The sequence below is a fragment of the Amblyomma mixtum genome, chromosome 10 (assembly GCF_055824585.1).
Source record: "Amblyomma mixtum isolate Tamu chromosome 10, ASM5582458v1, whole genome shotgun sequence".
Lineage (NCBI taxonomy): Eukaryota > Metazoa > Arthropoda > Arachnida > Ixodida > Ixodidae > Amblyomma > Amblyomma mixtum.
In genome coordinates, this window is record NC_143021.1 from 130224611 (window position 1) to 130239114 (window position 14504).

Below are 14504 nucleotides of genomic sequence, written 5' to 3' on the forward strand. Positions count from 1 at the left end.
GCTTGCCTACATATCGGAGTTCACAGGAGATATTCGGCACATAAAAGGCATCGACAATGAGGCAGCCTATGCACTTTCACGCATTAGCTACATCGGCATGTCTACATCTGCTGTGGACTGGGAATGTTTGGTCCGGGCGCAGCTAGAAGACCTTGAGCTTCAAGCCCTGCGTGGCCATTCCCGTACCCTGCGTCTGCGGCTCGTGCCTCATCCGCTTGTGCAGAGATTGCTCTGGTGTGACATGCCATCGGCTCTACTGCGTCCATTCATCTCGGAGGCGTTTTAACGCACCATTTTCCATTCACTTCACGACAACTGCCATCCCAGCATCACAGCCGCACACCGCCTCGTTACCCAGTGGTACAGAAGTAAGCTAAACGGGGCTAGTCGGCACACAGTCGGCACATATTTGGCAAAGTAAATAATCAGCGTACGAGAGAGATTATTGAAGCTTTCCATATCGCGAAAGGAGGGGAAAAGTGTGTTAGTGACGCATCCATCGCCTTGACAAAAAGTGAGATGGTGTACTTTGAATCGGTTGTTAAGTAACACTGCACGTGTTATATGTTGCTGTGTACTTGCTTTCACCGCCTGCCCTTTTTTCTCCTCGTCTTGTTCTTTTTTGTTGTTGTTTTGTATTTCATCATCCTTCCCCTCTTCCATATCTACAGTATATACTCTGACAACCTTTCCAATAAAAATTCAGGCGTGAGAAAGCGCTCGTGTCCTGGCTTCACCTTTTCTGTGTCTCGTTTTTCGCGCTACGTTTTCCTAAGACCAAGTGGTACGTCTGGCAGAACATTAACACCGACGTTCGCCAGTGGACATGCTCGTGCCTTGCTTACCAGTCCGCCAAAGTGACCCGCCATACAAAGACTCCACCCCAGTCTTTCCTGCCACCTGGTTGTCGCTTTGACCGCGTCCATCTGCACTTGGTTGGACCACTATCTCCCTCTCATGGCTGCCGGTACATTCGCACCATGATTGACCGCTTCACTCGTTGGCCCGAAGGAGTGCCTATTCCAGACATTACTGCGGAAACAGTTGCCAAAGCCTTCGTTTCAGCATGTGTTTCCCGCTTCGGCTGCCCCGGCATTGTTACCACGGATCGCGGTCGCCAGTTCGAATTTAACCCCTTTCACTTCCCTCACCTGTCTCCTCGGCACTAAACACTGCCGCACCATGGCCTACTATCCCTGTGCCAGCGGCATGGTCGAGGGGCTCCATCTTCAGCTTAAGACTGACCTCACTCCACGCCTGGGACGCGAAAACTGGGCTTACCACCTTCCTATGGTGCTTCTTTACCTACGCGCCGTTCTACGTAGTGACATTGGCTGTTCGGCGGCCGCACACGTCTTCGGTGCACCCCTGCGGCTTCCCGGAGACTTGTTCGCTGCTTCGGCTCCCTCAAGCCAGCCACTGCAGTCCCTTCAATGCCTTCAGGACTCCATTCAACACCTGCACCCAATCCCGCCTCGATATTCCGACCATCAGGGCATTGTACAACCAGACCTTGCGTCCTCTACGCATGATTTTCTAAGGCAAGGCTATGTAAAGGCGCCTCTTACCCCCTCATACGACGGCCCGTACCCCCTCCCCAACAAGACGACAAAGTGGGTGACTATCCTACTGGATGGTCGTAAAGAGGCAGTCTCCTTGGATCGCCTCAAACCCGCATACATGGAGACGCCTCCCCACGAGATCCCCTCGGATGCTGCTGGCTTATCTGCTGACCTGCCTGCCGCCGAGGCATCCTCATCCCTGCCCCGTCACATTTCGCCGTTCCGTCTGGGCGGGGGGCCCTCTAGCACAGAGCGACACAGTAAAGGGGATGCGCTAAGATCGGCGTTCATAGCCGGCAAAAGAAGAAAATAAAGTTGAGCGGCGCACGATTGGTGTACAAGCACGGCACGGGCTGTTCGGTTCGAGAAGCCTGTCATGCTGGGCCTCTTGTTCTGCTCCTCCACTGCGGCCGCGTAAATTCTCTACAAGCAAAAGTAGCTTGGTAGGGTGTGCTTTCAAGAAATTGGCGAGAACAGCTTTGTGTGTAAAAAAATACATATCACTTGTGCATAAGTTCGCATTTTATGCTTGTAATAAATGCAAAAGAACGCGTACTCTTGCTGCAAACTTTGCACACAAGGAACATGCTCCGCGTCACGGCACATTGTAATAAGCGAACATTAAAAAATCTCGCACAAAAGAAGACAGGACCAACAAGAGTACTCGGAGTAGCGCTTTCAGAAGTAACGATTCTCCGCGTCTTCTCAGTCCTCCTGTCTGCTTTCGTGCGATATTTTTTCATTTTACTTACTAACTACCAGCATGCCCATACATACACTTCTAAAAGTGGCCTCGACTGTGCATATCAACTGGATTATTTTTTTATTAATACTTTTTTCTCCCGTTTCTGCACTGTGCCAAAGCTGGATTTCTTTTTTCAGGCAAGAATGTCATATGAGCATCTATACAAAAACAGCCATTGTCCCAAAGTTCTGGTACGCCCGCATCGACACAGGATCCGGCAAAGTAGAGACAGGCAAGCAGGAGGGCGACTACACGTATTCTCTCAATAAAAGGGACTCAGGCTACACCATAAAAAAGGGCGAGGTGTACACGATTTCCATACGCTCTGAGGAGAACAAGTACTTCGACGTGAGTACCGCGGCTGTCATCTTTCTCTTGTTTTTACCGCACTGCATATTTCTAAAATTTTTCTAGAAGTGTCTGTATTTCTTGTGAAGGGCTGCCGAAATTTCGACACCTGGGGTTCTTTAACGTGCACTGACATCGTAGAGTACAAGCGGCCTCTAGAATAGACCTTTCCACAAATTGCAGCGCCGCGCCATCCCCTAGCGGATCCGCGCAAAGCATGATGGGAGAAAGGAGCGGTCGCCGCCCGCGTCGTCTGCTGTCAAGCGTGTTGCTGTGTTGTGCCGCCGTGTTCAGGCGTAGTGCGTCTTCTCGTGCGCGTTGTAAATGTTGCAGCGCACTGCTGTGGTGGTTATCTCTTAGTCTTTCTGCAATTATGTGGGGATTTTTTTAGACATTCGACATGTCTGCAGATTAGAATCGCGGTGGCGGTCAAAGGTGCTGCGTGCCCGGCTGTAGTAACAACACGAGAAAGGACATCAACATTTCATACCACGTATTCCCCAAGGACAAGAAGCTGAAGCTAGAATGGGTGCGCAGGATAAATCGGCAAGGTTCGCAAGGGCGATTTACCCTGTGGAAGCCTTCGAAACACCACAAAATATATGGTACGCATTTCAACCCTAGCGGGCGCAAGGGATACATGGATCGTCTCTCCACGATCTTCCACACCGAGTGTATGCGGAACAGACGCCTGCTGTGATTACGCAGAGCAATGAGCACATGCGAATCTCCCAATTCGGCTGGTGACCGGGGCAGAGGGCGTCGCGACTAGGTACGGCGGAAGCCACAACCGGCAGCCTGAAGGCCGCCCGCAATGCTGCTGCATAATTTTCGTTGTTTTTTTTTTGGGGGGGGGGGGGGGGGCTTTTATGAAAAAAGTTATTCACCACCACCATGGGCACATGAGCGGCGAAGGCTCTGTGTATACATGCATTGGGAGAACGCCGGTCTGCGTCTGCTGGTGCTCGGCTGGTGATCCGTGGCCGCGGAACGCAACATCCGACTGTGTCACGCTTACTGTGTCAACCAACTGTGTCATGTTTAGCAAATAGCTCGTGTCCTGTCTAAGGGAGTGCTTGAAGATTATATATTACAGCAGTGAACATTTACCGCGTCAGCATGAAATTTCCCCAGGAGTGCGCCGATGAGGACAACTGCACTCATACTGTTGTTTACTGGCCCGAAAGACGCGGGTTCGATCCCGGCCGCGGCGACTGATTTTCTTTGGAGGAGAAATTCTAGAGGCCCGTGTACTGTGCGATGTCAGTGCACGTTAAAGAACCCCAGGTGGTCGAAATTTCCGTTGCCCTCCACTACGGCGTCTCTCATAGCCTTAGTCGCTTTGGGACGTTAAACCCCATAAAACCAACCAACCAACTGTTGTTTACATCGCTGCGTACGAACAGTTAGTACTCGTTTTGATGACATAAAACGCAATCGGTGCTTTAGCTCTATTCATCAACCTGTTTTCTTTTTTACCGGCTGTAGCCGTGCTTGTTTACGCAGTGCAAAAATGTGTGGGAAGCGATGGTGCTATCGCACGCCCGAAAAACACTTAACAACCGCGGGCTGTTGACATCGCGCAGGACCGGCGCTTCTCGTTTTTTGTCCCGGCTTCCTCCGACGTGATCAGTACTTTATTTTAAACTACTTTATCCAGAAGTATGTTTGGCGACCGTTCGCTTTAACTGAAACGGCCTAACTTGTCATCCACTAGCTAGCGACGGCGACGACTGCTGCTGGCCGTAAAGCACGGCTCGGCAGTCTGGGTCACACCGGCGTTTCACGTTCATCATATGCGTGCCCAGCGATGTAAGCAATAATTAATTTCAGGTCACTATTGCCAAAACTACACTCGGTGACCATTTTCATTCGCTAAAGCTAGTGATTCGCTCATCACAACCGCCGCAATCACAGATCATATCCCACGGACCCGCTAGGCCTAGTCGTCGCGGAAGGGAAGGGAGTCGTCGTCGACTGAAATTAATTTAGCAACCGCTTATCGCTGGTGACTGTTCAGGTGTGCACATGTGAAATATGGCCGTTCGTTTCGCTCATTTAGAAGCGCGAACATATTTGCACCGCCGCCTCATCACCGTGCTTTCGCTCAGCCGCCGACAAGGCTGACCGTCCGCCGATCGGATTCATCGGTGTCGTTGGCCTGAAAAACGTGTCCCACTGCAATCATATTATAGTAAACTAGATATTTCACTATAATCACATGCTGCTGTTGACCGTGATAGTGTCGTTGTCGGAGCAGTGTGACCACCGCCGTCGTCATCGTTGTACACTGAAAACGAGCTGAGGCTTTCGAATGCGCTTGGAAGGTTTCGTGTAGCACAGCGCGCGTCCGTCGAGTCCGAATGTCATTCCAGTTTTCGAATGTCATTCGACTCAGATGTCATTCGAACGTTCCCGTGTAGCACAGGTATAAGAAACAGCGATGGCGACGAGATGGCAGAGGAAGGCTTTCCGGCGATCAGGCGCAGTCGGATAGACGGAACGAAAAGACGCGAGAGCGGCGCCGCGGGCGCCGCGGCGCTCCGTTTTCCCAGAGTGCTTTGCGCGGCCGCTTGGTGGCGCGGCGGAATTTGTGGAAAGGTCTATTTGGCCTCCATCGAAATTCGATAGCCGCGGCCGGGATCAAACTCGCGCCTTTTGGGTCAGCAGTTTTCTAGAAGTGTGCCTCGAGGCAGTCCTACTCAGCAGGAGGAGGTATCTGTGCGGCGGGTTCGCGCAGGGACGGCTCTGACTCCATTTGTACGTCATGGGTGGCGTGAAAAAAATATGTGCTAGCAACTGAGGAGTACTCTCACTGTGACGCAGCACCGTACATTTCTGATGTGCGCCACTTATTGCGGATGTGGCCAGCGACGGTTCCTATAAGAAAGCTGCTCCTCAGGGAGTTGGGCCTGCGGTGGAACCGCGGAGGCGACTATGTGAAGCAGACTATCAACAATCACTCACGGAAAACCTCTGCGACTACCTCAGCGAGACTGATCTTCACTCCTTTTTTTGACGTCCTGTCTGCTGCACTCCATTCCGAGTTTCTCAGCTTATGCTTCCAGAAGTGTCTCATAAGGCATAAATTGAGAAAGGCGGAATGAGGTGCAGGGGGGGGGGGGGGGGGTGTAGAAAGAAAAAAAGGAGTGAAGACCGGTCTCGTGAAGGTAGTCGCCGAGGTTGCCGGTGAGTGATTGTTCATAGCCCGCTTCACAGAGTCAACTCCTGAGGGGCCGCTCTCTAATAGGAACCGTCGCTGGACACGTCTCCAATAAGTGATGTACATCACAAATGTCCGGTGCTGCCCCACAGTGAGGGCACCGGTCTGTTTCTGGCAGATCTTTTTTCACGCCACCGATGACGGGCAGATGGGGTCAGAGCCGTCCCTGCCCGGATCCCGTGCACAGATACTTCTTCCTGCTGAGTATGACTACGGGGGAGAGGGTGCAAACACTGATGATTAGAGTGCGTGTTCGCTTGCGGAGAACTTGTGAATCCGAAACATGGGGCAGGAACGGATCTGGGGAAATAGGGGAAGATGGCGGGTCAGCTTATGCATCAAGGTCAGCTATAGCATCTTCTCGAATGTTATGTGGACCGCGAGCATTGCCGCGAATGCAGTGTAAGCGCACAGAACATTAGTACTTTTCGCAGAGCAGATGATTTAATTGTGCATTCTGGAATATGCGTCTAACAGCCTCAATCTGTTTAATGGCGGCGAAGGAATCGGCGTAAAGATGAACTGTATTGAATGTGGAAACGAGCGGAAGGGAAGCAATGGCACTGCAAATGGCTTGAAGTTCCCATGCCAGGAGGGTGCACGTATCCGCGATATATGTCGCGCCAGAGTTCAGGTGCGGATGGGAGGGACTATACACTCCAGTAGCTCCCAGCTCTGCCATATGTGATGCATCGGTGTACAATATGCACCCTTAAGGCAGATACGTGGCTGATACCCACGGGGAAACAGTGGGGCGATTGTGGAGCTGACAGTATGGCCACTGAGGGAGTGTCTTCAAACGATGAGGTTATAGAGGCTCTTTCGAGCATAGCCACACGATTGATAGCTTCAAGGGAGCCCCAGTGTCTGCGGGTAAGAGGTTGAAATTGTGCCTCATATATTATCCGTGGCTGAAGGACAGAGCGCACAAACTGGCGGGCTGTATGAGCGCGCGTGCCGCCATAGCGTATAGCTATGCTACGAATCAAACCTAGAGTAGCGTGAGAGAATTACGGGTGGCTGTCAGCCACGGGGTGTTAGTTCCTGATGTATGAAAGAGAAGTCTAAGAATAAGAACAATCTCTACCAGCGGAATCAGAGAACTCTCTATAGTAAAATTTAAATGAGGAGCTTTCTGTAAGCCGGATTTATTTACTATACGAATGAAACATGACTTAGTAGGCGGGATCGTTCGACCCAGAGGTGGGAGGCCAGATGTCAAGACATCCAGCACGTGCTGGAGGGCCGACTGATGGATAGACGCATTAAGAGCTTACAAGGGTTGACGTGCAGGCTAGTTGGTGAACCATGATTCTTTAAAACAGCGCAAAAGACAAGGACACTGATAAAAAAGACACACACAGCGCTGACTAACAACTAAATTTATTAATGAAAAATACATGTATATATTCACATGGTAAGATGCGCGAAAGGCAGCAAAATGGTAAAATGCGCAAAAAAATTTGAAAAACTAATAACGTGTCGCGCGCTTTGCCAAGTAGGCCCGTTCTTTCTCAGATAGCGCAAGAGAAGGGGTGCTGAAGCAGAGGTCACCCAGAGCAGATATCCTTCGGGCTTCAATTATTTCCCTCAAGGTTCGGTCCATGCTTCTTCTGAAAGTTCGGCACTTATCAAACATCGGTTTACAAGCTTGCTGATTTTCTTTTGTGCATTCAGAGCAGTGAAGCGGCAGATTGCGGTCTTTGGAGGTAGCCAAATCATTTTTGTGTTCCCTTAATCTGTCGTTGAGGCAACGCCGTGTTTGTCCGACGTATATTTTTCCACAAGATAGTGGAATTTCATAAACTATCCCTTCAGTGCAATCTACATTCCTGTTTTGATGATTATTCTTGCATGCAACCCTTGGCTTTGTCGTGGGACTACTCATACAACTAAGAATGGAGAGCTTACACGGGGCGGAAAAGGCTACGCGAACGTCTGAGCGTTGCGCTAGCTCCTTTAGGTTGTGCGAGAATCTATGCATATAGAGAATTACTGCCGTCTTTTTCTGCTTCCTTGATGACACTGTCTCGGGGCTATGTTCGCCTTTTCGTTCGTGCTTTAGCAAGGCCTCTGCAACAGATATCTGTAAATGCTTAGGATAGCCTGCTGACGTTAGCCTGAACGACTGCCGAGCGAAACTGTAGTCTTGTAAGTGCTGGCAAGATTCCTTCAGGGCATTCTTGAAACATTAATTAACAATAGCTCTCTTAACCAGTTTGGAATGCGCTGATTGAAATTGAAGTAGTGGCTTGTTGGATCGGAGTTCATATGCCCAACAAATGTGGTTGTCAGTAAATACAATCTTTAGATCTAAAAAGCGAAATCTTCCATCTTATGGAAGTTCGTGCGTCAGAGTTAGTGGTTTAAGACCCTCACAAAAAATAGTGAGTGTGTAAAGAGGAAGATGCTTAGCAGTCGCAGCAACAGAACCGATGTGCGGCGCGAGGCGAGAAGAAGACGATCGGCAGCTGAAGCAGCAGGATCCGTCCTTGCCCGCTCTAACCGGCCTTCACAAACAGTCATCTCTTGCCAATAAAGGCCGTTACATCTTGGTGGAGGTTGCGGGATCCCGTCCTGGAGCTACGTAACCGGACTATCACTACCCCCATGCCTGCCAACGCCAACCAGCCAGCCAGCTCTTCACCGGCACCCGTCGCTTGCCATGGGGCGCTCCGCCAGCGCGACCCTGCCGTCTTCAGCGGCACGGACGATCACGATGTGGAAGACTGGTTGTCCTCTTACGACAGGGTGAGCGCACATAACCGTTGGGACGACACTATGAAACTTACCAATGTAATCTTCTACCTAACCGGCGTTGCCCACCTTTGGTACCAGAACCACGAATCGGACTTTACCACCTGGACCGCATTTAAAACCAGCTTCTCCGACATCTTCGGCCGTCCTGCAGTACGCAAACTTCGCGCCGAGCAGCGTCTTCGCGTTCGCGCACAGCAGAGTGGTGAATCATAGACCAGCTACATAGAAGATGTCGTCAATCTCTGCAAGCGCGTCAATGCGTCCATGGCGGAGGCCGATAAAGTTAAACACATTCTGAAAGGAATCGAAGATGACGCTTTCAATATGCTTGTGGGCAAAAACGTCACATCTGTCACCGAAATCTTCGACCACTGTCAAAGCTACGATGAGCTCCGCCGACAGCGCGTTTTCACTCGGCAGCCCTCTGCACAGACAGACACAGTAACTAGCCTCAGCATGACGACAGAGGACAGCTCGCTACTGCTCCAGATCAAGCAGTTTGTCCGTGAGGAGGTTGCGCGGCAGCTGTCGCTTCTTCCGACTGTTTCGGGTCCATCTACCCTGACTCCGACACTTCAGCACGTGATCCGGGAGCAAGTGTCCGAAGCCCTGCCACCGGTTTCCTCCCAGACTCCCGTCGCTGCGCCACTTACCTACGCCGAAGCAGTCAGGCGTCCCCGCCTAGACACGTTAGTTTCATACCAGCGTCCACCGCAGTCGACACCATTTCGTCCTGTCCGGCCACCACCGCAACGTTTCCGTCCATGGCGCACACCGGACAACCTACCCATCTGTTATGCCTGCGGCATTCCTGGCCACGTGATGCGTCACTGCCGCCGCCATGTTTTGTCCCCTGCTGCCGATACCGACCCTCGCGGTTACGCCTACGGCCCTCCCCAGCATTTTGATCGCACTTCGCCTTCTGAGACCACTGGTTCCTCCGGTCACAGCCCCTCTATTCGCCGCCGCTCTCCATCTCCGCGTCGCCGCTCGGTTTCCCCGATGCGCCGTCGTCCCTCTTCCCCTTCGGAAAACTAGTGCCCGCAGTTCCGGAGGCAAGAACTGCGTGCTCGTCGCCAAGCTCAAGACCTCGACTTTCTCCGGCCAATTTGATCACCGTTTCTGTGGAGGGCACCGATGCTTTTGCGCTTGTTGACACCGGTGCTGCTGTATCTGTACTCAGTGCAAAATTATGCCGCCAGTTACGAAAAGTGATGACTCCGCTATCTGGTTTTATGCTTCGCGCCGCTAATTCGCAAATTATCGCGCCTTTGGGGGCTTGTACAGCCCGAGTTGCTATTCAGGACGTTGTGTACATTGTTGAATTCATCGTCTTCGCATCGCCGTCTCACGATGTCATCTTAGGCTGGGACTTTCTCTCCCAACATGAAGCTGTCATCGACTGCACTCGTTCCGAAGTCACCCTTCTTCCCTTCGGCGACGCCTCTGTAAACGCTTCCATTAATCCGTGCTCCAAGTTGACTGTGGCTGATGACGTCGTGACCCCGCCGTGCTCTGCTGTCCTCGTCTCTGTTCATTGCGACTCTGCATCCAACGGCCCTGTCATCTTCATCCCGTCCGACTCCTTCGCTTCTCGTCACTGTCTACCCCTGCCATTCGCCGTGCTTACCGTCTCAGCTGGCTGCAGCGCCATGCCCCTGACGAATCCATTCCTGTGCCCCTCTACTCTTCTTCGCGGTGAATGCCTGGGACGTGTCCAGCCTTTCGCCTCCGTCGTCGCCTGGGACCCTTATGAGGATGACTCCTGCCGCATGCAAGTGTCTTCACTTACTTCTTCCCCACCGTCTCCTGATTCCGCTCCCGAAGCCGTCTTTGCGCGCTCAATCGACGCGAATCTTTCGCCACCGGAGAAGACCCAGCTTGCGGCCCTGCTAGATAAGTTTCGGTCATCGTTTGACTTCTCTCACCACCGTTTGGGCCGCACCTCAGCTGTTACCCATCGGATCGACACTGGTGCCCACTCGCCGTTGCGCCAACGCCCATATCGCGTCTCGGCCACCGAACGCCAGGTTATCGACGCCCAGGTAAATGACATGCTGCAACGTGGCGTCATACAGCCATCGCACAGTCCTTGGGCTTCCCCCGTCGTCCTTGTCACCAAGAAAGATGGCTCTATACGCTTTTGCGTTGACTACCGGCGCCTGAACAAAATCACCCGCAAAGACGTCTATCCGCTGCCTCGCATTGATGACGCACTTGACTGCTTGCAGAGGGCTGAATTCTTTTCTTCTTGAGATCTACGTTCGGGTTATTGGCAAGTCCCGATGGCCGACGCTGACCGCTCCAAGACAGCCTTTGTGACGCCTGACGGGCTGTATGAATTCAACGTGATGCCCTTCGGACTATGCAATGCCCCTGCCACTTTTGAGCGGATGATGGACACAATACTGCGCGGCCTGAAATGGAAAACATGCTTATGTTACTTGGACGATATCGTTGTTTTCTCCCCAGATTTCCAGACGCATCTCGTTCGCCTGGAGCAAGTTTTGAGATGCCTCACGACAGCCGGGCTTCAACTCAATTTAAAGAAATGTCGCTTCGCCGCTCGCCAGCTGACTATTTTGGGCCACGTCGTGTCGAAACAGGGTGTCCTTCCTGACCCAGCAAAGCTTCGTGCTGTCTCTGAGTTCCCAAAGCCCTCTACAATGAAGGAACTTCGCAGTTTTATCGGCTTATGTTCTTGCTTCCGACGCTTTATCCGAAATTTCGCTTCTATCATCGCGCCTCTGACTGCCCTTCTTCGTGGCAGTAGCGACCTATCAAGCTGGAGTCCTGCCTGTGACGAAGCGTTCATCACTTTGCGCCGTCTACTTACCTCTCCGCCCATACTGCGCCATTTTGACCCTGCTTCTCCAACTGAAATCCACACAGATGCCAGTGGCGTTGCTATCGGTGCAGTTCTTGCTCAACGCAAACCGGGGTATGCGGAGTATGTTGTTGCATACGCGAGCCGCACCCTGACGAAGGCAGAGCAAAACTACTCAGTCACCGAAAAAGAGTGCTTGGCAATCGTTTGGGCGATCGGGAAATTTCGGCCTTACGTATACGGCCGGCCTTTCGAGGTCGTCACGGACCACCATGCCCTATGTTGGCTGTCCTCCCTAAAAGACCCAAATGGCCGCCTCGCACGATGGGCCTTACGCCTTCAAGAGTACGATATTCGTGTCATCTATCGCTCTGGAAGGAAGCATAACGATGCCGACGCTTTGTCTCGTTCACCTCTAGCCAATGAAAGTGCCTCTCCTCCCGCCATCGACTGCGCCTCCTTGTCATTGGACGATATGCTCAACGAGCAGTCTAAGGACCCTTGGATCACTTCTCTTGTACGCTATCTTTCAGACCGTTCTGCCGTGTCGGTACCGCGCGCACTCCGCCGTCAGGCTGCCCACTTCACTATTCATGATGGGATTTTGTACCGCCGAAATTATCTCTCTGATGGCCGCAAGTGGCTCCTCGTGATCCCTGGACATTTATGCTCACAAATATGCGCAGCCTTTCATAGCGACCCGCAAGCTGGTCACGGCGGTGCTTTCAAGACCTACAACCGGCTTCGCCTCCGCTATTACTGGCGCGGCATGTATAACTACGTTCGAAAATTCGTCCGTTCCTGCCCCGATTGCTAGCGCCGCAAGCCGGGTCATCACCATTCGACCGGCCCTATGCAGCCTTTGCCTTGCCCATCCAGGCCATTTGAACGAGTTGGCATTGACCTGCATGGACCACTTCCCTACACGGCCGCAGGCAACCGCTGGGTCATCGTCGCTGTTGACCACCTAACCCGGTACGCCGAAACAGCTGCCCTCCCAGCTGCTACGGCGCGGGATGTTGCAGCCTTCCTTTTGCACCATTTCATACTTCGGCACGGAGCCCCGCGTGAACTGTTGAGCGACCGTGGGCGGGTGTTCCTGTCAGACGTCGTTTCATCTCTTCTGCAGCAATGCAACATTACTCGCCGCACCACTACTGCCTATCATCCCCAGACGAACGGCTTGGCAGAACGTTTCAATCGAACGCTAGGTGACATGTTGTCAATGTACGTGGCGGCAGACCATTCTAACTGGGACGTCATCCTCCCCTTCGTCACATATGCCTACAACACCGCTACGCAGAGCACTACTGGTTTCTCACCATTCTTCCTTCTATACGGCCGTGAACCATCCTCGCCGCTCGACACTATTCTTCCGTACCATCCTGATTCGTCGGAAACCACAACCGTATCTGAAGCCTCCCGCCACGCTGAAGAGTGCCGCCAGCTCGCCCGGTCATTCACGTCCGACGACCAAGGGCGCCACAAATACCGCTTCGACCACTCCCATGGCACAGACACTTTTCAGCCGCAATCCCTTGTTTGGCTCCGTGTGCCTTCTGCTGCACCAGGTCTCTCTACCAAATTGCTGCCCAACTACCACGGACCCTACCGTGTCCTTGAGCGCACTTCTCCCGTCAATTACGTCGTTGAGCCCGTGACGCCATCACCCGATCTCCGACGACGTGGGCGTGAGACCGTCCACATTTCGCGTTTGAAGCCATACTACGACCCCTGAGTCCTGTTGACCCCCTAAATCGCCAGGATGGCTCTTTTTCCCCCGGGGCCAAATGTAAAGAGGAAGATGCTTAGCAGTCGCAGCAACAGAACCGATGCGCGGCGCGAGGCGAGAAGAAGACGATCGGCAGCTGAAGCAGCAGGACCCGTCCTTGCCCGCTCTAACCGGCCTTCACAAACAGTCATCTCTTGCCAATAAAGGCCGTTACAAGTGTATTAAAAACATCATGCTCATAAAACCCAGAGCTGATGTTAAAAATCATTAAAAAGTCATCTACAAATCTAAAAACTTTAAGCACATTGGTCCCTTCAAGACTGTCGCGCAGTAATCGGTCATATTTGGCTAAAAGTAAATCACAAAGAATGGGAGCAATGCAGGAAACAGATAAAAGCTGTTTTCCCAATTCGCGAAAGTTGAATTTAGATAAAAAGTTAAAAGCTCTAAAATGCACCAACCGATATTCCTGCAGAATTCTGGAAAGCGACCACTCCAACTTGATCAATGCTCTCCTCAATGCACTCGAACAACATATCCTTAGAGAGGGAATAATATAAGTCTTTAATATCACTCACAAACCAGAATGTCCTTTCCGTGTGATAGTATCCGGAAATGAAATATGGCAGAAATCGATAGCTCTGTTTTTGCAAGAGAAACTGCCCCTTTTGCGTGTTAATGATCCCTTCGTGGTAAAGAAGTCTGACGAGGTCCTTGAATTTCTGAACTCCTGTAATGATAAGCGGCTGAGTGCTATGTCCATTGACATTAAAGACTTATATTATTCCCTCCCTAAGGATAAGATGGTAGAGTGCATTGAGCAGTGCATTGATCAAGTTGGAGTGGTCGCTTTACAGAGTTCTGCAGGAATATCGGTTGGTGCATTTTTAGAACTTTTAACTATTTATCTAAATTCAACTTTCGCGAATTGGGAAAACAGCTTTTATCTCCAAAAAGAAGGAATTTGCATTGCTTCCTGCATTGCTCCCATTCTTTGTGATTTACTTTTAGCCAAATATGACCCACTACTGCGCGACAGTCTTGAAGGGACCAATGTGTTTAAAGTTTTTAGATTTGTAGACGACTTTTTAGTGATTTTTAACATCAGCTCTGGGTTTTACGAGCATGATGTTTTTAATACACTCACCATTTTTCGTGAGGGTCTTAAACCACTAACTCTGACGCACGAACTTGCGGAAGATGGAAGAATTCGCTTTTTAGATCTAAAGATTGTATTTACTGACAACCACGTTTGTTGGGCATATGAACCCCGATCCAACAAGCCACTACTTCAATTTCAATAAGCG

The 14504-nt window shown here is 51.4% G+C and overlaps 1 protein-coding gene across 1 annotated transcript in view; it reads left to right on the plus strand.

The window, feature by feature from the left end:
* The window catches only part of LOC149326947 (uncharacterized), a 104241-nt gene that overhangs the window by 44369 nt on the left and 45368 nt on the right, over positions 1 to 14504 (plus strand). Inside the window, exon 3 of the mRNA XM_089564734.1 lies at positions 2445 to 2655. Within this exon, the coding sequence (XP_089420860.1) occupies positions 2445 to 2655 (211 nt within the window). The remainder of the gene's footprint in view (positions 1 to 2444; positions 2656 to 14504) is intronic.